The sequence below is a fragment of the Embiotoca jacksoni genome, unplaced genomic scaffold (genome assembly GCF_022577435.1).
Source record: "Embiotoca jacksoni isolate LCO1_2020_lvr unplaced genomic scaffold, fEmbJac1.0.p SCAF_9, whole genome shotgun sequence".
Lineage (NCBI taxonomy): Eukaryota > Metazoa > Chordata > Actinopteri > Embiotocidae > Embiotoca > Embiotoca jacksoni.
The window spans coordinates 12,960,256-12,988,089 of record NW_027185447.1 but is presented as its reverse complement, the minus strand read 5'-3'; the positions used below and the strand labels follow the sequence as shown (position 1 = coordinate 12,988,089).

Genomic DNA, 27,834 nt, shown 5'->3' with positions numbered 1-27,834 from the left:
GTGTCATGTCTAGATAGATAGATAGATAGATAGATAGATAGATAGATAGATAGATAGATAGATAGATAGATAGATAGATAGATAGATAGATGGATAGATGGATAGATAGATAATGTGTTGGGCTGCAGCACAGACAGAGTAAGTCCCCTCCACACCACTAGGGGCAGTACTTCCCCGGTATGCCGCTGCTCTGAAGCGCTTTTAACCGCCTGAGTTTGATCACCAGCAGTAAACAGTCCAGCAAACATGGCTGCATCCATGAAGAAAGCAGCCCACGACATCGAAACGCGAACGCGGACCGACGATGTGCTCCTGTCGGAGGGGATCGACTTCGCCTCTCTGCTGTTGTCTCAAACCGTGCTGGACGGGCTGTCCGCCTCAGGGTTTCAGAAACCGTCCCCGATCCAGCTCAAGGCGATCCCGCTGGGCCGCTGCGGACTCGGTGAGCACATGAAACTGTGTCTGTCAGAAACGGAAACAGAAACAGGGCAGCGGGTTCAAAGTAGCATCCGAGGTGATCTCTGTCGGGTTATTATTACATGATTATGAATTGTTAAAAAACACAAGACAAACTATTTGCACCCCAAAAAAACCCCTCCGTGACATAATAATACACTACACGGCAACACTAACAGTCACTGAAGTATAAAACAAAGGCATCAGGCTTCACAATATGTCAATCAATCAACCATTAAATGATTTATTGATGACTTTTGTCCTTGATTTTCATCCAGTGGATCCTTTTTGCACACCGAAATGAATCAAATTGCCGTTATTTCCTCTCAAACACTCAGTAACTCTAATTGCCAAAGTGAATACATGTCTTTAAAATTTATTTTTTATTTTGCAAGTTTATCTTGGAATTTTATCCCATTCTTTCTGGCAGATCCTCTCCGGCTCTGTCAGATCGGGTGGTGAAATGGGTTTATGTCTGGGCTTTGGTTTGTCTTTTAAAATGAAACCTACAACAACGTTATCTGGATGCTTTATTAATCCACTGCATGTATGTTGGATTAAAATGCAACACACACCAGATGCTTGTTCTAACATCTTCGTGGTGCACGTCTTCCTTTTTGGTCCGTGAGTGCTGTAGATCTCGGCACATCTACGTGAAAAGAAAGCCCCTGCGCTTTGTGGTGAGCCGTGCAGGGATACGTTCGGGCTGGTTCCACTAATGTCATATTAAATATACGTGAAGTGAAGAAGTTATCACACGCGATGTTGCGCCCTGGTAACCTGCTGGTTCTTATCTGGAGCTCTTTCCAGCAGGCTTACCTGTGTACACCTGCATGTTCCAGGCTGACAGATCTTGATCTCCATATGCTGCTTGAAAGGACGGCACCTTTTGAAAGGAACCAGATGTTCATCCACATCTGCGCCTGGATTGTAGATGATACCTCTCGGATTGCAGGAAGCTCTCAAGGTTTCCAAATTGCATATCTGCCTTTTCTAAACAAATCACTGATAACATGTGAAAAGTCTGCAGTTGTATTTTGTCTCGAAACAAAATCCTTTCCGGACTGTGAATGCCAGAAACTAGAGGTGGATTTATTTCTGGATCTATTCACGCCAAGCAGAATGAACAGACCCATCTTTGTTTGGTTGTTGTCTATTATTCTTCTTCTCCCCTAATTTGTCATATTTTGGACTATGTTTCAACTGAATCAATCACAAACAGTTCAGAGCAGGATTTCACGTCATCACTCAAGGCATGCAGTTGCTTCACGGTCTGGATTCTTTGCCTTCCACTGATGACACTTTGTCTCCGAATATCACTTTCATCGTGTCCTCTCTCCTTTTCGCCGGTGTCATGACCCCAATGCAAAATCAATCGTTAGTTCATTGTGATAAAATAATAATAATAATAATAATAATTTGGTTAATGCCTGAGGAAGATTTATCTATACTGCTGCGGAAAAGGTGCTCTATGTGTTTGAAATAATGTCGAGATAATGACAATATATCCAGAAGCTTTAACATTTTATTTGGAAGGTGTGGTTCCATTGGGGGGGGGTTCCTTCTAAATGCAGGAAGGGCAGTAAGGTATGTGTGCACATTTGTAAAGGGCTCTGTGAATGGATGTCTGTTCATTTGATGGATGAGGTGTTCCCAAACTCTTAATTTTATAATCTTTGGTCTTAATTTTCTCACCCATTCATTTTCTATTGTCTAACATTTACTGTGAACACCACAGATGGATGATATTAACAAAAATGAATGTTATTTTCAGTTGGCTTATCTCTGTTACTCGAATGTAATGGTAATACATAGGAGAGACAAACCAGGGCTAGATTTCCAACAACCCTGACTATACCACCTTCAAATTTAACTCTTAATTCCTAATTCCACAGATTAATAATTACAAATTTGCTACAAAAGCAAGTGTTAACTGTTTTAGTCATTTTTCGCGCCATGTATTCACTGGTTGCAGCTTAAAAATTTGGTTTTGTGGCTTTTTTTTCCCCTCAAATGACATAAAATATTTTGTTAACTTGTGTTTATATTGTCAATTTTGCAGGGTAATCAATAATTTAAAAAAAGTAATTTGTTGTATCTTCACAAATTTCGATTGCCATTTGAAAGGGGCAGTTTTTGCAGAATCCTGTTCTGTCTGTTAACAGATGGCTCTGATCAAAAGGATATCAGTTTTCTGCTAAGTGGAAGGAATTGGTGTTCCTGCTTCTTTTAAATGAAAACACTTGACACTCATGGATTTTTTTTTAGGGCTACCAAAAATATTATTTTCATTGTCTATTAATGTTTAGATTTTTTTTCTTGATTTATAGTTTAGCCCTTTGGTTTAAAAATGTCAAAAATGGTGAAAAATGTCGACCCGTGTTTTCTGCCAGAAGTGCAGCTTAAAATGATCGACCAACAGTCTACAACCAGAAAATGTTCAGTTTATAATCATGCGGGACTAAAGAAACAATTAAGAAAATGTTCACATTTAAGACGCTGCAATCAGATAAGCTCAGCTTCTTTTTTTTTTTTTTTATTATTAAAAAAAGACTCCAGTTCACCTAACCAACGTAATCGATTAATTGGTTGTTGCAGCTCTAAATGTGGGTCAACTAACTTTATGCATTATTTTGAATGTTACTGACATCCCAGTTATTTGTCATGACTCTAAATCAATCTTTGGAAACCAAATCATCTATTGCTTTCGAACATTTTACTGCCTTCAATGTACAAATTTGGAAAAGTGGCTCCAAAATATGCAACTAGAGAATAACAAAATGCATCAGTACATGGGAAATATTTTCCATTTGGAGGTTGCCTGTGTAGTGAAAAGGCAAATAGGGGTTAATCACAGTCTACTCACTGTGATTGGTCAGATAGTTAGACTGTGGATAGGAAGCACTTGATTTGGCCCTTATTGCAACCAATCAAGTGTAATTGATTGTGGATGCCAACATTGTGATTATCCTTGAAGTAATTGCGCAGCCCTCACTGTCCATCTCTTGTTTCAGATTTGATTGTACAGGCCAAGTCTGGCACAGGGAAGACGTGCGTGTTCTGCACCATCGCCCTCGACTCCCTAGTGCTGGAGAATCCTACAACTCAGGTGAGTGGATTTACACCGGTGGAGCTTAAAATGATGAGTGGAATGTGGAGTAATGTGTCTTTTCCATGATATTAATCTCGGTGATGAGTGCCGTTTTGTTTGAAGTAATTTTTAACCTTCAAAACAGTAGAGAACAAAATCCTCAGAGGGGAAAACAAAAGTATTTCACCAACAACAGATGGTCGTGAATTGTAATCACTTTGGTTTTGGTGGTCTTAATCTGATGAGTTTAAGCTGCTTAGTGTCAACAATATAAATGAAAGAGAACAATTATTGATAAAGGAAAGGTACACCTGGTTGGGTTGAACTAGCTGCATTCTGGTGCGCTGTAATCTAATTAGCTTTGGGGTCTTACTGATGGGGAACTATCCAGCACCTGCCCACCCCTAATCTGCTCCCAATTTAATGTAAGTGGTTGCTGACCCCCAACTTTCTTCACAAACAACCCTTTTCTTTCCTGCAGGTCCTTGTGTTGGCTCCCACACGAGAGATCGCCGTGCAGATCCACTCCGTGGTGATGGCCATAGGCTGTGCCATGGAGGGCCTGGAGTGCCATGTTTTCATCGGGGGCAGGCCTGTGAGCCAGGACAAGCACCATCTGAAGAAGTGTCACATAGCGGTGGGCTCGCCTGGTAAGAAGCCAGCCGCGGGATAATAATAGACATCACCCGTTCATGTAAGCATCATGCAGTTTTGTAACAATGTTCCTGGTTATGTACTCAGGTCGCATCAAGCAGCTTATTGAGTTGGGCATGTTGTCAACCGCCAGCATCAGACTGTTTGTTCTGGATGAGGCAGACAAGCTGCTGGAGGAGGGCAGCTTCCAGGAACAGATAAAGTAAGACATCTATAATCATACTCCGATTAAATGAGTTTCATATCGTGTCAGCAGGCTGCTGTAGATAGTACATGTTATTATTCAACCTGGGTATTTAGACTGATGCTCTTTTTGTAGAAACACTGTATGAAGGTAATTCAAATGTATGCTCCACATTTACAAACAAACATAAACATAAATTCACCCATCTCTCTCCCTCCTTCTCTTCTTCAGCTGGATCTTCTCCTCTCTGCCGTTGAACAAACAGATGCTGGCACTCTCTGCCACCTACCCAGAATACCTTGCTCATCACCTCACCCGCTACATGAGAGAGCCTACCTTCGTTAGACTCAATCTGAATGACATGGGCCTGAAAGGTGAGATCTCTTTTTTTTTTTTTTTTTTTTAATGGTGAGCTGTGCTGCTTTCACTGCTACCACAAAAATAAATCTAATTTAAAGGGATAAAATGTCACTTTATAAGTACCTGATTTGTAATCGATCAGTTGTGCCTAGTTTATATATTTAAACTGCTCTGCAGACTAACAGAGACTTTCTGTAGTAAGACTTCATGGATGAGATAATAAAAATGTTAATATCATGAGGAATATGTTGTGAGGGATTATTTCCTGGCAGGAAACTTTTATTGGCTGTGAGGTGATAGACACTAAGCAGAGACAAACATAAACCACTGATATTAAAAACACTCTTCTCTTTGACAGGATCCCATTTAGGCCTTGTGTTTACTGTGACGCTTGTAACTTAATCTTTTGTGTTTTTTATTATGTACAAAATAAACAGCAAACAATGGCTTCATCTGAAGCAAAGAAAACAAAACCTTGAAATTCACACATATCGGAGCACTCTTTAAAAAGACAAGAGGTTGTTGGGTCCGTTTGAGTTCATGATCTCATGTGTGTTGTCCTCGTGTTCCCCCTGCCAGGTCTGAAGCAATACTACAAGCTGGTGCACTCCCATCCATTACCTCACAAGGTTTTTGAGGAGAAGGTGCAGCACTTACTGGAGCTGTTCAGTAAAATCCCATTCAATCAGGCTCTAGTGTTTTCCAACCTACACACAAGGTAACAACTGATTGCATGTTTGCCCTCCTCTTTACAAGTGCTGTTGATAACCATTTATGATAGAAAAAAAAATATTTCACTTGTGGACTTGAACTTTTCATGATGCATGAATTAGATCTGTAAATATATGATGAATGTTTTTAAAAATGTTAAATGCTTATGTGCTGGCTTGCTCCCGCAGGGCTCAGCACCTGGCAGACATCCTGTCCTCCAAAGGCTTACCTGCTGTTTGTATCTCAGGTGAGACGGCCTGTTGAAAAACCCTAATATTTGTGTAATCTGTAGCAACGATGAGTTCAGACAAGATAAAATATCAAACATTTAACCATTACATTATTTCAAATTATATGGGTGTAGTTTTTCATCGTATATTTGCTGATTTTGTTCTTTAATTGTTGGTCATGTGTCACTTTTGAGGCAGAGCACGTTTTATTAGTTTTTACTTTTTTTCATAAACTTGTCAATTAAGTCATTCAACAAAAAGTTCTATATTTTCCTTCTTGTTAGAGGCTGTGATGAGACTTTTAGTAATCATTAAGAGTCATATCAAATATAGGGAGACAGCTAGCAGCCAGTTAATTTAGCATGAGGAAACAGCTTATCTGGCTCTGTCCAAAAGTAAAAGTGGTGTTCTTCTTCTCATCTTATGCTCTATTTGAGAACAAAGAAACCTATTATCCTATTTGATAGAGCAAAAGAGGACTGCGTTTCGTTGACTGTCTCAGCCAATTTGATTTCAGTTGATCAAGTTTAATGAGACGCTGTATGATGACTTGCGCAGGTGGTCTGAGTCAGGACCAGAGACTGGAGGCTATGTCCAAACTGAAGCAGTACCAATGCCGAGTGCTGATCTCCACTGACCTGGTGAGACGCAAACATCTTCCCTCGCGACCCATCGCTGGCATCTTTTATTACTTTTAATTAATTGATTATTTTTCTTCACAATAATACTTGTTTCTATTTGTTCCTCTGTGTCAGACCTCCAGGGGTATAGATGCAGATAAAGTCAACTTGGTGATAAACCTGGATGTGCCGCAGGACTGGGAAACCTACATGCACAGAATTGGCCGGGCCGGGCGTTTTGGTCAGTCTCCTGTTTTGTATGATTTTATCAGAGGCAGCCGAAAGCAGTGTTGTTTGATATTCAGCATTTTCATCTTGCCACATCACAGTCAGGCAACCCAGGTGGCTGGTGATGTCGTGCATGTGCAGAAGTTGGTTGCAGAGAAGTTGCATCATTATTGCAGAATCTGTCTTTTATTTAGTTACATTCCCACAAGCTTGACTCAAAGCCCACACTGAAATATCTTCAGGGTAATTTATACTTGCAGTTTAAAAAGAAAAAGGGTTGTTTTGCTGCATTTATTTGTTTTCAGTGGGTATGTTTCAATGCCATATTTTTTTTCTTTTTCAAAATTGTCTTAATATAGCTATGCAAAAAAAAAAAAAAAAAAAAAAAAATACTACTTCTACTGTAGTTTGGTGTAGTTTGACTGCATTAGACAACATTTTGAAGATTAGCTTAAGTCTCTGAAGTATTAGCAGGTTTGACCCCAATCTTAACCTTACTTGTGTGTTTCCTTGGAAATGGAGGGTTGCTCAATTTTAGCCTGTATACATACACTGTCAAAGCGTGTGTGTATAACTATCGTCCCAGGATACAAAACTCCGACACCCTCTTATCGCTTCCTGTTATTTACATGGGTCCTCATCAAGATAGCATTTTCTTTGTAGGCACTCAGGGGCTGGCGGTGACGTACTGTTGCCATGGTGAGGAGGAGAACAAGATGATGGCCATCGCTCAAAAGTGTGCCCTCAGTTTGTCCGCACTGCCATGTAAGTCTCGTCAATGTGCCTCTTTGGGGTTTTTATATGAAGCATGTGTAGCTTTCTCTTTGTATTTTAAGCCTTTCAATTTAATGTAAGTCAAGAGAAATAATTCCAGTCTCATCTGTCTAATGTCCTTTTAGCCACCATAGAGCCTGGACTGATGGATGAGCCCTGTGACTGGGATGTCTGCACTGAGGCCACCACTCCAGGCTCCGTATCCCAGCTGTTCTCCAGAACAGAGAAGAAGAGACGTACAAAGACGGAAGTTTCTTTGTCTGATTCCACTGGGAATCCAGCTGTAGCCCACAGACGTCAAACAAATCCAGAGAAGACCCACCAAGCACGCAGGCGAGAAGCACATGTTGAAGGGACTGCACGAAAGATATCCTCCACGAAGGACACTCTGCCGCAGGGTCCTCCTCAAGTGACGCCGACTCGAAAAGAGCTGCAAGACGCTCTGCCGAAGATCCCTCCTCTTAGCTCGTTCAAGAACAGTGGGTCACGATTTATGACCTTTGAGGAGGCTCAGCGCGACTTCCAAAACTTCATCACCACAGGGTTGGGGAGATCAGTGGAGATCATCAGGGAGTTCAGAGGCCGAGAGGATGGGGGACCAGAAGATCACATTGGGCACACAGAGTCTTTCACACTTGATGATGACAGCGCTCAAGATTTAACACAAAATGGTGAACGGAGGGAATTTAACTCTCCCCCTCAGAGGTTAATTTCTGCTTCTTCTAGCTCCCTCTCTGATATGGAGGAGAACCAGGATGAAGTGACACTGCAAAGTTCAAACCAGACTTCAGGTGGTGAACACGGAGCAATTACTAAGACTGAAACTAGGCATAAACCCACTGTGCCCAAACCTTCTGCTCCCAGAATAAATGACCAGACATCCCGTGCAACCAGTGGGACAGCGTTGTCTCACCCTGATGGCAGGGAATCAGTACAGAGCGTTAAATCAAGGAGGCAAACGGCTCTAGCGCATACTCACAGAGATGAATCAAAAAAGATGAAGAAAGAGAAACCGCACATAAAACACTCGGAAAAGATGAAAAGAGAACCAAAGAGCAAAAAGGATGACGAAGAATGCTTTGACGAAGAGGAGGAGTGGAGTGCCGAAACTTACTGGAGAACCTGCTACAGAGCCTGGAATGATTACTACACCTCTATGTCCCCATTTCAAGAGCAAGGTTACCAAAACTACTACAGTGTAGCCCACAACTGGATGGCAGCTTATCGAATGAATGCCATCTACATGGAGGAACTCCTGAAAGACTGACTTTTACACTGTTATACAACACTTCCAATTGTGCTGTGTTTTAGACTCATTGTCTGAATCAGTCCTGCAAGAAGTGAATTAGAGCCGTGAGGCTTCAAGGAAAAATGTTTGCACCACGTTCTAACACATTACACTTCAATTTGTGTTTCTTTTTCAATTAATTTCTATCATGTATGGTGTCACAACTTGTCTAATAAACTACCTGGATCCAGCAGGTATTTCAAAGTCCTTTTCTGTTTATTCACAGGCTAAATTCTATACTAACAGAGACTAAACGTATACAAGCTGCCACGATCTTGTTTACACATAGAGGTGGGTGACTTTACATTATATACAGTCTAACACGAAGGTTTCTACCCTATCATACTACCAGTGGCCTGCGACCAGGTTTTGAGTAGATTGCAGAAGGTTCAAAACAGTATGCAGTGCTTCGGTAGATTTACTCGGGCTGGCTGCCAACTGGGGTTGGCAAAAGGGCATGCCAAGGTCAGGCAACTCCACATGCTCTTGATTACAGGCTAATCAGTCGCTACCTACCATTCACCCAATCAGTGCTGGGCAACACAAAAGACACCCTTCAATAAATTAATCTAAACTAGGGGCCCACTTCAGATAATCTGAAACATTTGTGCTAACAATAGAAATCATACAGCAAAGGCGAATGTTCTTTCATGCTGCAACACACCGATGAAGAAGAGCCAGGAGGCAGATTTTACATCGAAAGGTTTCATGAAAGGAGGCACAAAACGCAGCTGAGATTATGGATGTTCACACTTTGTGGAACAGTACCACTGGGCGCCATGAGTCTCACATGGATACTGTGTTTCTTGTGTTCAACTGCACAGTCCTAACTCTAACACTAGTTTTGGGTTTACCCGGGAACTTGTGGGTCTGCTGGGTTGTATTCAGAACCAAGAGTCTGCAGACCTGTAATAATGCCCTGCTGGTCAGCTTGGCCGCCAGTGACCTGCTCAAGTGCTCCGTGGACACGCCGCTGCTGCTCTTCTCGTTTTTGCGTGACAGAGTGGAACGTCAGGTGTCTGTGTGCGCCCTGCAGCAGTTCACCTATGCTCTGTGCAGCTGCGTCCAGCTGCTTACACTGGTGAGCATCAGCGTGGAGCGCTTCCAAGCAATCGCCTTCCCTTTTCAAACCGAGAGGAGAAAAGTGAGGGTCCGTCTCTGGATTATGTCCATCTGGGTATGCGGCCTCATTTTAGCCGTTATCTCTCTGACTCTTTCCAAAAAAACGCGTTTTTACATGCTCTGCCGTCCGTACGTCGGGGGGCGTGGCGACGACCCGCTCAGACCTTCGGATCCATTTGGACCCTACGTGCTGGTGCCGGTGTGGGGCCTGTCTATGACTGTGATTGTCATCCACTACGTGCGGATATTCAAAGTTGTAAAGCAGCACCGGAGAAAAGTGTTCAACCGTGGAGTCCAGCTAAGGCCGACGGTGTCGGAGCACGTTAGGGGCTGGCTGAGTGCCCCCACTTCAGCACCAGGGACTGCTCAACAGGGCTTCTTCAAGTCTCTGCCCCCCGTGGGCTCCGGCAGCCCGCTGCCTCCCCGCCGAACGATGCTCTTGGTGGCCAAAGCAGGTGCTCCCAGCCCCGGTGCATCCACAAGTGGCGCCCCACTGGGAAGACCTCCGGAGATCGTCGGGGCAGTGTGTCTTCTGACACCTGGAGCCAGGGAGCGAGGGAAGAGACAGATGGAGGGGAAACTGGCCCAGCGGTTCGGGTACATCATCATTGCATTCACGCTCTTCTGGGTGCCCATGGTGGTTATTTTGCTAATTAACGACATCTCATGGCAGGACACGGACAAAGTGAGTGAAAAAGTGTTTTGTTGTTCACAATATTGTTATATGAAAGACAGAAACCATGCAATGCAGCCTTGCAATAAATAATAATTTGTGGAGTTTTTTGGATCCCGAAAGGCGTTGTACACCTTTCCAAATAATCCAAACACAACAAAACCACAATTTTAAGACAGACTTCCCTCCAAAAACGGAGCATCTTTAACTTTTTAATTGCAACTTTGCTAATGGATCGCTGAATCCCTGCTTACACGTATTGTGGGTATCATCTTTTCTCTGATATAATTGTAAATTGAATATTTTTGGGGTTTAGTACTGATGATGTAATCACCGGCATTTTTCACTCTTATCAGACTATATGTTGCTGTGGTATGATGTCATTGTCTAAGCTCTCTCCTGTTTTCCCCACAGTTGCAGGTGGAGCTTGCGACATCAGCGGTGGTGCTGACCTGTGTGCAGGCCGCAGTGGATCCCCTCATTTACACTTTCGTCACCAGGCAGTTTCGCTCTGAACTCAGCAAAATCCTCTCCTCAATTCCAGGATGTCCCTTAAAAAGAAGAGCCTGAGGGTTCAGTACTGTGAGCAAGTGGGTCACAAGGACAGCACTTTTGGAACTGAAAATACCACTGGAGCTAAATATGTACAAGCCACTACTTTCCGTTTACGCACTTGCACACACAAGGCGAGTGAAGAAGACAGCCCACAGATTGTGTATTGTGGCAGATATAGATGTTTTATCAGGCGTTTCACAGTCGGGACACAAGACAAGGTCATAAATAATATCCAACACCTGACAAGATACGCACAGCAGTAGTCTCAACAATGACAGGTGGCATAGGAGGGCAAAGCAAAGAGTGAGAGGAAAACTGAGCCCAGAAAAAAGACAATCAAAGGAGAGTACATAACAGAGAAAGAAAGAGACAAACACAACCACAGACCTGCTTTTGTTGTTTGTAAATAAAAATGCAATCCTTTGACACTTTCAGCAGAATATATTCTCACATGATATTTCAAACTGTGTCATTTGAAAGTGCAGCTGACACAAAACAACCTGTCTTGAAACAGAGAAGCAGGAAATTAATCACGTTTAATCGCGGTCCTTAGCAGCAAAACAAAGGGAGCCTCACTTCTGCCGTTACCTATGTCATACTCTTGTTGTAGAGTCCAATAGACTCTAAATGTCGGACTTTATGCTGCGAATATGAAGTCAATGTCTTTAACCCCACTTTCAAAAATACATTGAAAAAGCTCTACCTGTCTGTACTTCTCTTCTTTTTTTACTCCATGTAAATTTGCGCACAGTTTGACTAAACACTAATACTGGGTCTAGGCAGTTGTTGTCACCGTGTATGGTACTAAATTACCAGCAATAGTACTAAGTCACTACTAGAAATACCAGACGTAAAACACATCCTGTTTCAACTCTGTAGAATAAGTTTTGGCTTTCTTTGGGTTGGTACTAAGCTCAGGATCAGAGAGAACTGAAGTACAACAGAGAAGTCCAAGTGACATTTGAATCTCATGTAGGAATGCACTGATGTGGTACCAGTATGGTATATGTTTCCACCTGTTGGCTGATTTGATGATATGTGTTTTCTAAGTCTAAGTAAAAATGCATATGTATAACTGATAAAGCTTCTCAGATGTCTCCATCGGAAGCTAATTAAATATATATACTTTAAAAGGCCATGATACATTTGCTGCTATTTTAACAGTTATTTTAAATAGTCTATTTCTACAGGAAAAAACATCAGCTACATGTGGGCAGACATAATCTTTGACCAATTCCAGTATTGCTTTTGAAATATGCTGTTGGCTGATACTGGTGCGTCTGTAGCCCAGTCTGTGTGCTCTTGATCACCATTTTTTAAACTACATGGAGTAGAAGTGGGTGGTTAGTCTTCTATGACTGAAGCTGCTCTTCCCTGCTTGATGAAACCACAGCGGTGGGCTCGTTCACCAAGGGACAGACCTAACTGTCTCTGCTGCTGCTCAACCCAAAATGACATTCAATATGAAGAAGATCAACAGAGCAGCATCAGCTTGAAGGTTAGCAGAGGCCATTGTCCATACGTACAAAGGTCAACTTAGATGGAATTTGATGAGAAGTAATACTAAAGTTATACATATTGGTCTGTGAGTCGAGAGAACAGGACAACACCTTTTTGGTGACAGAGATCTGTGGATGGTTCATCCAGTGTCCTCCGTGTCTCTGTGGTCACCGTTGCAACAGTCTTCCCTGCTTTAAATTCTTCAGAAGATAACATAAATAAAACCTTTTGAAACACCAAGGAGGACAAAAAGTACAAACACCAAGTTTCCTAACCACATAGAGTACACATACTCAACAACTTCGAAAAACGCCCGCTGAGTTTGGGGAAGAAAAAACATTGACAGCTATAAAGACTACTGAAAGCATACTGTTGTTCACACAGGAGGTAGGGATACAACAGGACAACAACAAGAAAAAGAGAGGAGAGTGAGGAAGAAAGAGAAAGACAGAGTGAGGGAAAGAGAGAGAACAAGAGGACAGCTTCACTGGTTCTGCCAAACAATGGTCAAATATTACAAAATATTCTATTAACAATATTCACAAAGATCCCGGGCTCGGGACAGATTTGTGTCAGAAATTCTCAGCAGACATCTTGTGCTTTTAATTGTGGTGGTTTGAATTCAAAATGTATTTTTTTTATTTTTGGTTTCTTTGTTACAGAAATTAAGTTATTTGAGGTCCGTCGGGCTGTAAGAGCTAAAAAGGGGAAAATAATGGGGAAAAATTCAGAAAACTATTAAAACAAAACAAAAATTATACTTTTACTCCAGGTAAACAGGCACATATTGGGTAAAAGCCTTGTAGCTGAGAATTTTGGACAGAAATGTCTGAAATGAACCCTTCAGAGTGGCAGCTAGTCAAATATACCATATGCTGAGCCAGAGAGACTTCCAGAAGAACTGAAACACAAGTTTTCAATCAACTGAGAAACACACACGCACACACACACACACACACACACACACACACACACACACACACACACACACACACACACACACACACACACACACACACACACACCTCCTATCCGAAACGTCACAATTCCTCTATCTAGCAAAAATTCACATGCACTCATTCACAAATACGAAACTCATTGGTAACTCCATCACGGACACATCAACCGCATTTCATCTTTTAAATAATTTTTACTCAAGTGGAATAATATTGGACCTGAAAAGGAATGGTGGTATATTTATCTATCAATAGGTAAGTGAACCAAAATGACACAGAACAAATGGACAGGATGAACCAGTGGGGAAAAAAAGTTTTGATTATGTGTCGTTTTTTCTTTCCCTTTGAGTTTTGCTCCTATTCCCTTATATATCCGGCAAAAAAATAAATAAATTTCAAACTCAAGCATTAATCATAAAAAAGGTGCTTTGTGCACAGTGACACATGACTTACTCTGGGAACTCACCTCTGACACTAGGGAGGCAAACACTCCCTCACCTCCTATATCCGAAATGACTCTCAACACATCTTCCCCACTCTTTCACTCACACACACTCGCATATGAACATACATGTATGCCAACCACTAACATGAAGATACTGTATCTAAAAGCCATCCTCTGGCTGTACAGGGAGTCCATGTCATTACAGTACATGGCCAACAGAGGGCAGGCTTCACCCAGGCCAGACTTGGACTCTGAATGCCTTTCTTCTCCATCATTCTCAGTCCTCCTCTGTCCCTCAGTCTGTCTCGATGAGTCTTTAACTGTCTTTCTGTGTGTGACGCGCCTGCACTCCAGTCTTCACAGTGCGGACACCTTCACAACATTTTGGTGGGTGGGGCCTGCGGGCAGATGAGCATCGCCGTCAGGGGTCGTCACTGGTGGTGTGGGAATGCTGATGATTGCTGTGGTGATCTGGCTGCTCTGGCAGTTCAGAGGTGCTGGCTCATCTACACGCATGTTCAGACTGGAGCGGCTATGGAAAAAAAAAAGAAAGAAAGAAAATCAAGGATTAGGATAATCCTGAAATATTTCACTAAATGATAGAACAGAGCTTCAGGGAGATGGGTATTGTGAAGGTTATTGTCCCAGAACAACTGTGTAAAGTTGCTGAGGTAAAGTTAATGAGAAACCCTCATCTCCTTAGCCATTTCCTTTGAGGTGGCTTTAACCATGATAATTATTATTTTAGATCCCTTTCAAAGTGAACAAACCCTGGAAAATCCAGTGTGTAAAGGAAATCACCATTAGTGTGAATTGATTAACAATCCCTCAGGTTTTATATCTGGGTTTTTTTAACGCTCCACTAAAGGCAGAGTTTAACTAATGTTCATAGTTCCGCACTAAAAAACAGACAGAAAACAGACAATCATCATGGCTGCAGTCAGGCCACTGTGACAAAGGGAACACTGACCAAATGACTATGATATTAATGAGTTGCTGGAAATACCAAACCAACTGAGAATCAACAGTCATCTCTGTAGAGATACGCAGATTTTAGCTGCTCATGAAATGGTTGCCACGTCTTCTAGCAAACAACAGAAAGTCAGAGTAAATAGTGGCAGGTGAAGGAATTTGAATGCGTCTCCGAGTAAATATGTCTTCACCATGAGTTTGTGGGCCAAATCCAACATAAGAGAAGCATAAATATTAAACATACATTTGTCAGATGGCCAGAGAAGCAAGGCTGACGGGATACTCATGTCAGTCTGTGTTTTCTGTGTACGAGTGTGCGTGTTATGCTTCTTTTGCACCACATGGTACGTCTCAACTACTTTTCTGGATTTAATTTCCCACTGCAGATAGCACCCTAAAACTGTATGTTATCGTCATGGTGACAGTGTGAAACATTACGTAATCTTCAACACAACGCACACACTCGCTGGATCCTTTTGACGGCAACCAAACAGAGGTATATCTGGTTTGTGAAGGCTTTCATGTTTAGTGCAATGATGACCAATCAGCGCTCTGCAGTGTTTTCACGTCACTTTATAGTATCATCTCAGCTCGCTTGGAACCTCGACAAAGGTGATAGCAAAAGAAATACCAGGTACTATCCACAGCTTTTGGCCAATGGAATTCCAAAAAAGGTGAAACCGAAAAAATGCCTTGATCAGGACATAATACCTTTCCTCAGAATTAGAGTTGAATAAATGTTACAGGGACTATCTGAGAGTAAATTAGTACTTACTTGTTAGTTGTTATTGGTTACACAGGGGGTATTCAAGGATAACAGATGGTAGTGGATATTTCTGTGCTATTCGCCCCTTACAGTGAGTCTGGTAAAAAGTAACTTTCTAAGATGTTTCTCTACCAGTACAGATTATGAAAGTCCAACGCCACAGGCCAAAACATTATAAGCAAGAACATTTTTTCCAGTGGATGATAGCTATGACTTCTGAACATGGCACTGAAAAAACTTGGAAATAACAAACAATCTTTATTAAAAAAATAATTATGTTTGCCAAGCTTTCACTTGCAGACTCCAAAGTATATTTATGAGGTAGCTGAGGGGAAATGAGCACATTAGCAAAGTAAACAACTCTGTCAAAATGTAATGTCTTAAAATCACAAATGATACATTATAGTAGTTTAAGATGAGCCAAGTGTGGATTAGTTTCTTTAAAGCAATTTCAGAACAAAATAGCACACAATCTGAAACATATCAGAGTCTTTCTACCCTGTCCTTTGGGAATGCTGATCTCACCTGGTGCTGAGGGGCTGGATGTGGATGGTACTGAGCTCCTGCAAGCCTTGTTGGTGTGTGTGTGTGTGTGTCAAAGGCTGCAAGTGTGCTGGGGCAGTGGCGTTCGGTAAAGGGCTGTGGTGCTTCTTGCTTCGGCGGGTGCAGCATGTCCCCGTCACTCCTTCTTGGCTGGAGAGGGAGGGGCTTTGAGATGGATAATTCTGCAGCCCCGCCTCCAGGTAGCTCTGCTGGTAATACTGCTCATCCACAAACTCATGGTTCTACAAACACAGACCAACACAAAAGGAGGAAAGCAGAGACGTAAAAAGAGCCCTAAAAACATGACACATTTACAACATTTATATTTATGACCAAGTACGGTATATGGCTTCATACTGTATATCTTGTCATCTTCAGGGTAGGTCAATAACTCTTCTCGGAATAGGTGATTATTTTTTATATAGGTGTACATGTACTGAGCTGAGCTGAGAATCATTTTTCCATCAACAATGCATGACATATACTTGTGTGTGAAAGAGGTCCCTCATAGCAATGAATCCAGAGAATTATTATCCAACTCTGCAGTTCCCGTCAACCCGACGGAGATTTATAGTCACTCAGGGCTCATTGTTTTGGAAACTTTACTGTTTTGGTTCACGCTCACCACTCTCTTCAGCATAGTTTTCAACCACAGCATGCAGCACTTTGAGTGAAGCCCCAATAAAAAAAAAACCACTGTACTTTACTTGCTCATCTCGAAACAGCAGGCAAAGTTAGCAGCTGAAGTAAAATCCAAATGATCATTTGGTTACTTAAAAAACATATTTTCCTTAAGAGTTGGTGGAGAACAAAACAGAGCTAAAAGATCAACACTGTATACTAAACTACTAAATGAATATCAAGTGAGCACAAACACGACTTCTAATAAATTACAAGCTTCAAAAGGTGACATGTCAGTGTTGTCTGTACAGCTTTCTGCAGCTGCACTTAAGTTTCGCAAATATATGTTTTTGCATGTTAAACTTACATTCACAGCGGCCTTCATATGGCTTGTTTTCACAAATATGTACGATGAATAATAAGAGTTTGGGTGCGTGTACCAGCCCGTGCTAGATTCTTTCATTTGCCCCACTGAGTTATGCTTGGCTGTTTGTATCACATACAGGCAGGGAGGCGTATATCATAAGGGCGATGCAGTGTGCTGGACATTACGCTACAGTGAGCAGGACTCATGCATACATGTAAAAAATAGTGTAGATCTATATACATTGTCAAGTTATTTTCACTTAATAAACCAAGACTACAGAGAAATGTATGGATGACTGGACAATTTTGGGTCTTATAATGACATTAAATTACTATTTTAAAACCTACATATTTGAAGTTTTGTGTGATTCTGATTAAAAAAAAAAAACAACAACACCAAAAGTTATAACATATATAGTTAAAATATCATCAAGATGAAATTTGAGCATGTGTGCACTCACAGTGGTTTTCTCCAGACAGTGCAGCAGGTGGTGGTGCTGGCTCTCTAATAGGGAGGTAGACTTGCTTAAACGTTGGTCCTCCTCATTGGAACTCTGAAACACACACACACACACACACACACACAGACACACACATCCAAAAAAAAGAACGTTACGCTACATTCTCTTTTGGGATGACACTAATCAGAAGTGGGAGGTGTACGGCCAGCTGCTGTCTCAGTACCTGATCTGAAAGGTTCATCTTGTATGGAAGTTGCTTCAGTTGGAGAAGGAGACAAAAGGAGAGAACAGACAGGTAGAGTTTTACTTGTGTTCATAGGTCAGCACTGAGAACAGACAGCCGTCAGGGTTGCAGTAAAGCCAATCAGACGCAGGGGAACATTACTATTCTGACCCTGAGAGGCATGTCTGCTAACATCAGTAGAGCCGGTGCACTGATCTGTGCCGCGAGGGAGACTTTTAGCACAGCTCGCTCCTAATAGATATACAGTATATACAATTTATATAAATATTTCCATCGTGACATTTTGACTCCATCTCTGTTATTGCAAAGGCACGCTAGAGGCGACTTGCTAATGACTTGTTTTCCATATTCCTTATTTTTTATGCTGTGGCCTGCTTCTGTGTTTATTTGTGTGTGTATCTTTGCGTGAACAAGTGGGTGCTATTTCTAGTTCTATGGTGGTTTGGATAAGAAACAGCATTTCTAGCCAGTGGTGAGGTGAGTCAGAAAATAAGTGGAGTATTGACTTTTTGAGAGGGAGAAACCAGCAAAAATATCTACAACAACATTTGATTGAAGACACTGAGCAGTTTTTTTTGTTTTTTTTATCAGTATGATGATACGTGTACTATTATTATTATTATTATTTTCTTTGCGTTTGTTACACAATTTGCTAAATTAAACAAAAGGAAGAAAATAAAAAAGGAAAATAAAATAAATTATTCTATGATCCCACCTTGAGAAAGAGTTAAAATTTGGAGAAAACATTTCCTTTGTGTAGAAAAGAAAGATCACATCATTACGAATATATTAAATATATTGTAAGATAATATGATAAGGCTTTGAATATTCTGTTAGTCCCCGTCATACAGATGGTTTCTAAGATAATATTGGGAATAGATGCCATTTGGATAAGGAATTCAAATATGTCCATGTATGTAAAATCTAAGTGGTGTTTGTTGAAGAGCGAGTACCCAGAAAACTTAAGATTACTTTGCATTATTGAGAAACACCTACTGCATAATAGCTGTAGCTTGAGCATGGGAAGATGTTTCTCCAGTTTATTGCAGAATGCCATCATTAGTTTTGTCAGACATTACGGCGGTGTTTCACATATAGACTTTCAATTGGTTACATCAGTCTTTCCCAACAGAACCTGTAGTTGAGCTGTTTATAAAAAAAAAAAAACAAAGCCAAAAAGGATTGCCCTGATCCTGCATGCTCCACAGCACCGCAGAGAGGTAAGCAAAACGCCATGTTTGGAAGATTTGTAGTAGCAATTTTCTGTTTGTTAAGCGGGTGGCTGGTGTTGTAAGGAGAGGCTTCTTTGCTGAGAGGGTGAATTCCTGCGCTGATGACTCGGTTATTTTCGAGGCAAGACTGCTCACCTGTGTCCATACTGCTTATCTGTACCTAACACAGCAGTAAAACACAGGTGTTTGGGCTGGGTTATTTCTGTCCTTCTCTATACGTGTGACTGCAAGTCCATATCAGCAGTCTGTCTGGAGGCGGCTATGGCTCACCACCCAGGTGGCCACCGTACTGTAGAGTGGAAACAGCTTGATCAGCTGAGTGACAAAACACACAGTGTAGCTCTGCATGGTGCTGTTCATATTGATAGTAAATAGCTTCCTTACAATTAAATCTAAGTTTAACAGCAATTAATCGTTTATTAAGCTGGCATATATCTTCAAATAGTCACTCATAAGCTGTTGACACTGGACATAACCAATCTATGAGTACTTTGACTGTTGTTGTTTTTTAAGTCCAAATTGGCAAAATTAATATGATACACGGTATACAAAACAAAAATTAAATGAAAGCCACATTTATCTGTGAAGAGAGCACAGGTGAATGGCTTCTCATAAACGGTATCTAATATCGTTCTGTTGATAATGTTGCACTTAATTAACTTTGATCTGAAGTTGCACAATATGGGAAAATGAATAAAATATATATAGATATTCTCATGGTGTTTATTTGACGCATACTTTAATGACTTATTTTTCCTTCGGTGGTAAGTTTGCTGGTGGTAAAATCCCCACCAGAAGCGATGATGTTCCCTAACTCGCGCATAATGTTTACCCCAAAATTGGACATGGTTGTCCCAATGAAGCAGTGTCAACTCAGTGAAGTAGTGGGGTACTAAAAAATAATAAATACATAGTAAAGTGTAGAGTGTACAATAAAACACAAAAAGTATTATATAAAACGTGTGTCTCTCTTAACGATGTTAAGAAGTAATCTTAACTCTTAGGAGACCTAGAGTAAAGCAATTTCATCCATCAGTGTTTGCTGAGCAGAAAATCTACTCATGACCATTTGTTTATAATCAATAAAAACATAAACATACGTATAAAACATCATTAGACATAACAACACTGCAGCCATTTTTCTCAATGTAATGTCTCTTCAGGGCAGGCATTCATATAAATGTGATGCATTATTCAGCCAAAGCTTGAGTATTACTGGTGCCTTTCTGATTTTGTCCTCACTATTGCTACTGAGGAGCAATAATGCAATAGAGACACAGAGAGTAAGAGAGAGGGTGGAAGAAGCACTTGTTTTTGTGCTGTGCCAGCCCCGGGCCATTATAGTGCTTGTGAACCGCAACATTTTGTTGAGGCAAGGAACATCCTTGAGTTGTGTTTACTTTTCCTGCTGCATTGCCTGAAGCCTGTTCTTCAGCTGGACAGCTGGGTTCAGAGATGCTCACATTAGAAGTGCCGCTTATCGGATGAGATCACAGATAGCTGCTCTGATGGGATTCTGGGATAATTAAAGGACGGAGTAGCATGGCCTGCGTCTAATGACTTAGTTACCGCAGAGGTCAGGCTTTTTGTGTCATCAGTTAAAAGACTTGAAAAATATAAGTGTGTCATAAGTGGGGTATTCCATGACCAGATGATAACGAAGCATTGTGGGGTCGGTGCTTTCAAAACCCGAGGTCTTACCGTGAGCTCTAGGGCTTCGTTGAACAGGCCATTGCGCTTGCTGTGGAGGAAGGCATTGGAGCTTCCTGTCTTGGCTATTCGTATCCTGGCCAAGCGGGCTTTCTGCAAAGAGAAAGAGACCATCTGTTAGTAAGTGCCTATACCATATTCCATGTCAGAATGATTGGGTACCATCCTGTGATGAAGAACATCAATGCAGACTTCTTATTCTCTTGCTATTCTTTGATGAGGAAAACACATTCTTTCTCATGGGGCTACTATTCATCTAGGGTTTGAATCCACACATGACGACTGTAATAAGCTGATCAAGTAGTGTGTGGAGAGTGTCTCTTTCCCCCTGGTATTTTAAATCCTTAATCTCATGACCCTTTGTCATGAAACTGTCAACTAGATGTGAGCACCTACATTTCAAACCATACCACACCCACTGGCAAGCATTGCATCCACATTCTTTTGTATGTCCTGCGTCTGGAAGCTCTCCACATACAGGTATACCAGAAATACACTCCACTAGAGCAAACTTCAAAACGAGACTTTGATTTCTTCAACACCTGACATCCTGCTGATTTGAGCTTCAGTACTTTTGCATGCTTGGTATTTCAGTTGTGATCCTATAGATTAAATCAAACATGGGCTACTACAGCATTCACTTTGATCTCCAGTGATAGTTATGAATGATTTATTGTGACTACACGATAACACCTTTCTTGGGTTGAAAACCACTTAGAATGGCAGATGGGAGTAGAGGAGGAAAATCCTGTATGAATGAAGTATCTAAGTGTCGTTCTCTATTTAAAAAAAAAAATGAATTCAGTTTATTTGTGAAGTTTTTTGCACTGCTATGTTTGCAGCTTTTTAAATCATGCCTTGCTGACATGGTTTCCGGTGTGGTTGTGGGGCTCTGCTTTCTCATTGTTTGCTCTCTCTCCACAGACAGCCGGGCTGGCAGCCATTGAGTTTTGTTGAGTTGTGTCTTCATCTGTTTTTGCAGTTTGTGTTTTTTGCACTAAAATGATAACTTAATCCACGTTACTGTGTGGCCCTCCCATCCTTTGTTATGGCCTGAATGAGCCGGTCATAACAAACGGGGGCTCGTCCAATTTTGCATCCGGGTTTCTTTTGGTGAAAGTCGACTTAGTAGTTGTAAGTGTGGTTTTGTTGTCAAACCCCAGGTGGTAATGTTGGTGGTTGGTTTATTGGAGAAACAAAAGTGGTTTGGGAGGCCCATGGTAGCTGGTGGTTTTGTGTTGAGTTAATGCTTGCTTTCTTGGTAAAATAGTGGATGGAGTTTCCTGAGGTCATTTGGCTGCAGTTGTGGATGGTGTGCTCATGCAATGTGTGAGTGTTGAAGTGAGTGGTTGGTTGGATAAATCCATTCCAGTTGGAGCATTTGTCACTCCCCAGTTAGGTTGTAGCAGCAGTTTCTCATCAGGAGGGACTGTTGAGTTTGTTGTTTTCTAGGGTTAGTTTGTTATTTTTGTAGGTGTAGTAGAGTTCCTGTCATTTGAGCAGTATATGCAGGTGGAAAGAGAAAAAAAAAAAAATGGAGCGGAAGAGGCTACAGTTTCAGTTACAGCATGAAAGGTTACAGCTGGAGCAGGCACCGAAAACAAGAAAAGCTGAAGTGCAGCTAGCTTTGGAGCGGAAAAGGTTGAAGTTAAAACTGGAGTTGGTGAGAGAGGGAAAAGCTGGTGATTCTCTCCTAGGTACTGTATGTTTAGGTCGGGGTAAGTTGCTGGAGTTGTTTCTAGTTTTGATGTTGCTGGCAGTCTGAGCTTGTTGCCCGACACGTTTTTTTCTTTGTTTGAACGTGTTGCGGACACCAGGGGGTGGCCTGATGCTGACAGGGTATTAATGTTACAGCATATTCTGCTCTAAATCCTGCAGATAGCATGGATTATGCCAAGGTGAAAACTGCAGTGTTAAAACCATACCAGAAACATATTGGCAACGGTTTAGGAATTAGAGGAGGGGTGACAGGCAGACTCATGTTGACTTTGCACGTGATGTTTCGGCGCATTTTGCATGTTGGTGTTCTGCTTCTCAGGTCGACAATCATGAGGAATTGTGTGATTTTATTGTATTGGAGCAATTTCAAAACTCAGTTCCAAGACATTTTGCAGTGTACATCAATGAGAGCAAGGTCAAGACAGCATTGGCAGAGGCTGTTTTGGCAGATGAGTACGTCTTGACCCATTTTGGTGGGTCAGAGTGGCGCTGGTCTGATGGACAGGACGAATATAATAGGAGGTCTAATCCTGGCAAATTTCCTGGGGCTCAGCAGTTTTCATAGGCCACCGTTAGAAATGTTCCAGGCACAGACGGGGAGTTTGATCCAGGTAAAATCTGTCATTCCTGTAAAAACAAAAGCCATTGGAGTATCCAATTGCTAGGGCCACACAGAGGACACCCGAGTCTACAGTTTATGTAAAATCTGCTTGTCTGGTTGCCCAAGGGTCACCAGTACATAGTCAAATGTCTCATGCGATGTCACGCCGCAAGGTTAAAGAAGCTTACGCGCCTTTCATGATGGAGGGGTTTGTATTTCTGGTGGATGCAGAGAGGAGGCCGGTAAAAAAATGTTGCGCGATACAGGTACAGTACAGTTTATAAAGTTCATACACTGTCCATTCCCATAGTGCTCTACATCTTTACTCCTGAGCCACAATGTTGGTGCCAGTTTAAAGGCATCTTTAGTCATTAGACAAATACATCATGGTTATTGCCCAGTCCAGTGTCTCGTCCTCTCTCTCTCTCCTGCTGTCAAATATGTCATGTGAGGCAGTCAGAAACAAAGATGAACAACAAGAAGATAAGGAATAAAAGGAAGAACAGATGCAGATACTGTGTCTACTAACTGTGTAAAAACATTTCTAAGTGTACATTTGCTTGTGTACACAGGCCTATATGTGAAAACGTGGGTCTCAATTAATCTCTCAGGTACCAGGACGACTGCTTTTACAGGATAGTGTAATCTGAGTCAGTCACGTCTCAGTAGGCCTCCTATTTTCCCGTCAAAGTCAAGAGTTAGGTGTCAAGCTCTGAGCAGTTATAAAGTGTGTTTTTCTTTTGCTTTCCCTTCTGCATTTTAACCCTTTAAAAACACCTATTTTTTAGGCCTCTGCTTGAAAATTTCAAAAAGAGCGTATCTCTGCAACCGCAATAAAAAATTATACATATAAAAAAAAATATTTTTAATAATAAAGGGAACACTTGTGAGATTTGTTCAGATGTGTAAATATCAGTATATATGGCCATATTTTAATAATAGTTTAGTCTCTGGCTCCCAATTGGGGGCATCTTGGGTTTAAAGGGTTAAAACAGAATGATGGATTCATTGAAGAGGAATTGGTAGAAGGATAATGTGAGCTTTGCAAGCGATGCGCAGACAGAGAGCTTGTTTAGTAGGGGGCTCATGCACCGCTGGGGCATTAATTGAGTGTGTGGATGTATGTTTGCTTATCTCCATGTGCCTATGCATGCGTGCCTCATCATCATAGGCATATTTCTATACATATACATGCAAAACATATACTGTAGAGTACCCACATGAATACCTGGCTCAGTAAGAGTATGGTAATGAATAGTAATTCAAGCTCATCCCCTCACTTGAGCTCCATTTAAAACACGGTAATGTTTGATGACCTGCATAGCTCATGCTGTGATTTAGTAATCTAAAGTAATGCAGAAGACATCAACAGGAGTTTGTGTAAACACACATGCAAAGCTACCAATCTACACTATATCATATAACACAAGTCCCTGAATTGTTTATCTTCTCCTATTCTCCTTGACACATTTTCCTCACTGTCTTTGTACCCTCACACTCTATGTACATTTGTGCTGGCACAGCATTCCTACAGGCCTTTGGGATAACCCTGTGACTGTGGCAATGGTTGCCAGGCAGGCCAGAGGTAATGGAAGGGATGTTAAGAACATGTCCCGCTAGATTGGATCTACTTTTACAGTTCTCTGATAGATTCCAGGGGCCTCTGGAACCCAGGCACTTGTGTCTAAGGCCCATCTGTGCTCTCAGGCAGAGCCACGACACGACAGATCGATTCGGGATTGCTGCTGAAGCATCACTGGGAACATAGTGGATTGTAAGGAAACCATGGACAGAGATCTTTAATTGACACCAAGACGTTTGACCTTCCCTACACGCACGCATGCACGCACGCACGCACACACACACACACACACACAAACAGTAAGACAACTAAAGAGCTTAGTTTTGTTACAGAAGATATTCCAAAAATAAATTATTCCTCAGTACTGCAACAGTATTTTCACACACAAGATACTTTGGATCATAGGTTCACAGAAAGTTTCCTTGTAACAGATGAATCAGCAGGGGGCGTTTGTTATATAATTAATATACTGTATATAACTGTCAATGCGGAATTTGCCTGTGGTTAATCAAAAGTACTATACCTTCAAATATTAGGACCCTGAGCGCCATTTAATTACTGATATTCCTCTGGTAAAGAAATGAGCAACCTAATAAATACATGGAGGGGTGTCTGTATTGTAAGGACATTACTGCATTGTTAAAGATCCATATTTTACACTTTCCTAGAGTTTTATTAACAGTCTTGGTATCCATAAGCAGATTTTTGTGGTTCATCATCAAAAATCATTTCTGTATAGTAATACATCTCCCTGTGATTTTACACTTCCACTGTATTTACATTACTAGACTTGCTTTATAATAAAAAAAAACAACTCTTACTGTAATTACATTTTCCTTTTGCAGTCAAAAACAATTCAATGTGTGATTTAGTGTTGATATATATTTTTTTTTAACAGTAAATGGACGAAAAATTATTTTTTGGCTAAATATCAGAAATACTTATTTTCTTCTTTTTTAGCTGGAGGGCATGCCAGTGTCTATATTTGATTGACATCAGCTGGTAGGCTGTGCACCAGCTGGGGAACGAAGGACAAAGTAAACAACCTTGTGTCTTAGTTTATAAGCCATGGATAGACTATGTGTTGTTATCGGTGGAAGTGAAAAGTAAGGAGCACACCAGCATCTAAACGGACCCAAGTGACATTTGCAGGTGCATTTACATGCTGATTAATGTGACAACTGACCAGCTAATCAGAAAGCTATCCTGAAAACTGACCTTAGTAAGCAACGTTAAATATAAATGTTTGTTTGGTGTCGTATTTAAGAGGCTAAGGTGCAGCGCAAGATGTGTGTTCCTGTTTGTAAGTTAAACAAGAAGCAGACATTAGCAGGAAAGCTACGGCTGTTCAAAGTTTGTGGCTCTTGTATTGTTAAGCCAGCTGCTGTCCGGCTTTTAGTCAACCGTCTCTGCATGATAGATCCTTACTGCTTTATGCAAATATGTTTAAAAATGAAACGATTTGAATTGGCTGTATGGAAACAAGTCATCCAACCCTGCAGGTGCAAGGCTTACAGTATTCAGACAGATTAATCCAAAAATAGTGGGTGCCATCATGAAGCCAAAACATAAAACATATTGACTACAGTATAAACTTCTCATTTCTCATTTGATATAGAGATCAGAGACACACTGTGGTAGACAAATGCAATATAATTCCAGTTTGTCTTTAAATCTAACAACCTTGGAAAAACAGTAGTTTTCAAAGATTCAAAAATATTGTAATACATGCCAACCAATCAGAATACTGATGCTTAATACCTGGGTTTAAACAGTCCAGATGTTTTTTTTTTTTTTTTATAAACCCAGCAGCCAATAAACCAATCCCAAAACCTTAGTTTCCTTTTTGTTTCCCTTCTTTCTGCCATGACACCATGATTCAGGATCAATCACACTTTAAAGATTATAGCTATAGGATGCAAGCCAGCAAAAATACTTCATTTTAACACAATTTGCTGCCAGCTGAGGGATCTAACCTGGCATATCCTCAAATGATTAAAAAAATGCTACATATCCACTCAGTTCCCATGCCATACTCCGTAGAGCACTGCCAGGAAGTTTTGTTAGAAGTTCGTCTTCTAGTTGAAAGTAGTAGCTAAAAAAAATTCATGGCACCTTGTGAGTTACAGCCTTGCTCGACTGCCTATATAGGATTTGGCTAACTGAGAAGTGGAGCAATTGAGCTATGAGACCAGATTAGGTTTTGCCTCAGGCCTGCCTTGGAACCATACAAGTAAAAGAGGAGAGAGACCATCTGATGAGGAAGAACATCCCCATACACACACACACACACACACACACACGCACAAACACACACACACACACACACACACACACACACACACACACACACACACACACACACACACACACACACACACACATACAGAAGTAATGGAGGAAAAGTCAAAAAAAAAATTTTTGTGGGTGCCACTCATCTTAAGAGTTGTTTTTATACATGATGACATTTCTGCCACAAGGAAATAAGTCAGTTACTTCCTCTGAGGTATGCTGCTGAGAAAAAGAGACAGGAACACACACAACCAGAGAGCCAGAGAGAAAAGGGAGGAGAAATTTGGGGAAGATTTACGGTTGGAAAATCCATCTGAGAGTAGGTGAAGGCAGGAAACTCCAGACAATGGCAAAAATTGATTCTGACAAAATCAAGTAATCCAACACCTCTGTCCCACAGATATCTATAGCAAAGACAGCTTAACCTCAGACTAACACTACTCAGAGACAAAATACCTTCGCTCAGCCTGGATTACCTCCTCTTTATAGACAGAGGTACGGCTCTGCTCTGCAAGCTGCGATGGTCCAGATGTTTTTCTTCTGTTTTTATTTTTTTATTTTTTTTATACAGGATATAATTCAGAGCAGTACTCTTGACCCCCCCCCCCCCCCCAGTGGAGTCCCCATCAACATCACTCTGTCACTCTGGTCTGTCTTCTTGTAATGTGCAGACAACTTTATTGATTGTCTAGAATGGCAAAACACTCTCAGCCAGAAGTCAACTCCACCTTTTGACTTCAACCTTCTGAGGGAGGGCTAAAAACAATAGTGAGATGATTTAGAGCAAAGGGAGAGAGCGAGAGAGCAGGAAGGAGGAGAGGAGAGGAAGACTTGTTTTTGTTTTGCTTCTGCAATGTCAGCCCCGAGCCAATGCAATG

General features: G+C 41.3%; 3 protein-coding genes across 4 annotated transcripts in view; 2 read left to right on the top strand and 1 right to left on the bottom strand.

The window, feature by feature from the left end:
* The first annotated feature begins 208 nt into the window (after positions 1-208).
* Positions 209-8,787, top strand: ddx20 (DEAD (Asp-Glu-Ala-Asp) box polypeptide 20). Its single transcript, XM_069140103.1, has 11 exons — positions 209-442; positions 3,471-3,565; positions 4,029-4,197; positions 4,289-4,403; positions 4,617-4,759; positions 5,325-5,463; positions 5,645-5,703; positions 6,245-6,327; positions 6,442-6,547; positions 7,198-7,299; positions 7,434-8,787. Exons 1-11 carry the CDS (start codon positions 247-249, stop codon positions 8,573-8,575), a joined length of 2,349 nt encoding a protein of 782 aa, XP_068996204.1. The 5' UTR covers positions 209-246; the 3' UTR covers positions 8,576-8,787.
* Positions 8,788-9,253: 466 nt separating this feature from the next.
* Positions 9,254-11,033, top strand: LOC138192603 (D(3) dopamine receptor-like). Its single transcript, XM_069140107.1, has 2 exons — positions 9,254-10,403; positions 10,806-11,033. Exons 1-2 carry the CDS (start codon positions 9,336-9,338, stop codon positions 10,959-10,961), a joined length of 1,224 nt encoding a protein of 407 aa, XP_068996208.1. The 5' UTR covers positions 9,254-9,335; the 3' UTR covers positions 10,962-11,033.
* Positions 11,034-11,109: 76 nt separating this feature from the next.
* kcnd3 (potassium voltage-gated channel, Shal-related subfamily, member 3) overlaps positions 11,110-27,834 on the bottom strand; it is a 105,311-nt gene continuing 88,586 nt past the window's right edge. For both annotated transcript variants that reach the window (XM_069140105.1, XM_069140106.1), the window contains 5 exons: positions 20,754-20,855; positions 17,800-17,832; positions 17,577-17,669; positions 16,111-16,370; positions 11,110-14,379 (listed from right to left, as the gene is read on the bottom strand). In XM_069140105.1, the coding sequence (XP_068996206.1) occupies positions 14,205-14,379; positions 16,111-16,370; positions 17,577-17,669; positions 17,800-17,832; positions 20,754-20,855 (663 nt within the window). In that variant the 3' untranslated portion in view covers positions 11,110-14,204. The remainder of the gene's footprint in view (positions 14,380-16,110; positions 16,371-17,576; positions 17,670-17,799; positions 17,833-20,753; positions 20,856-27,834) is intronic.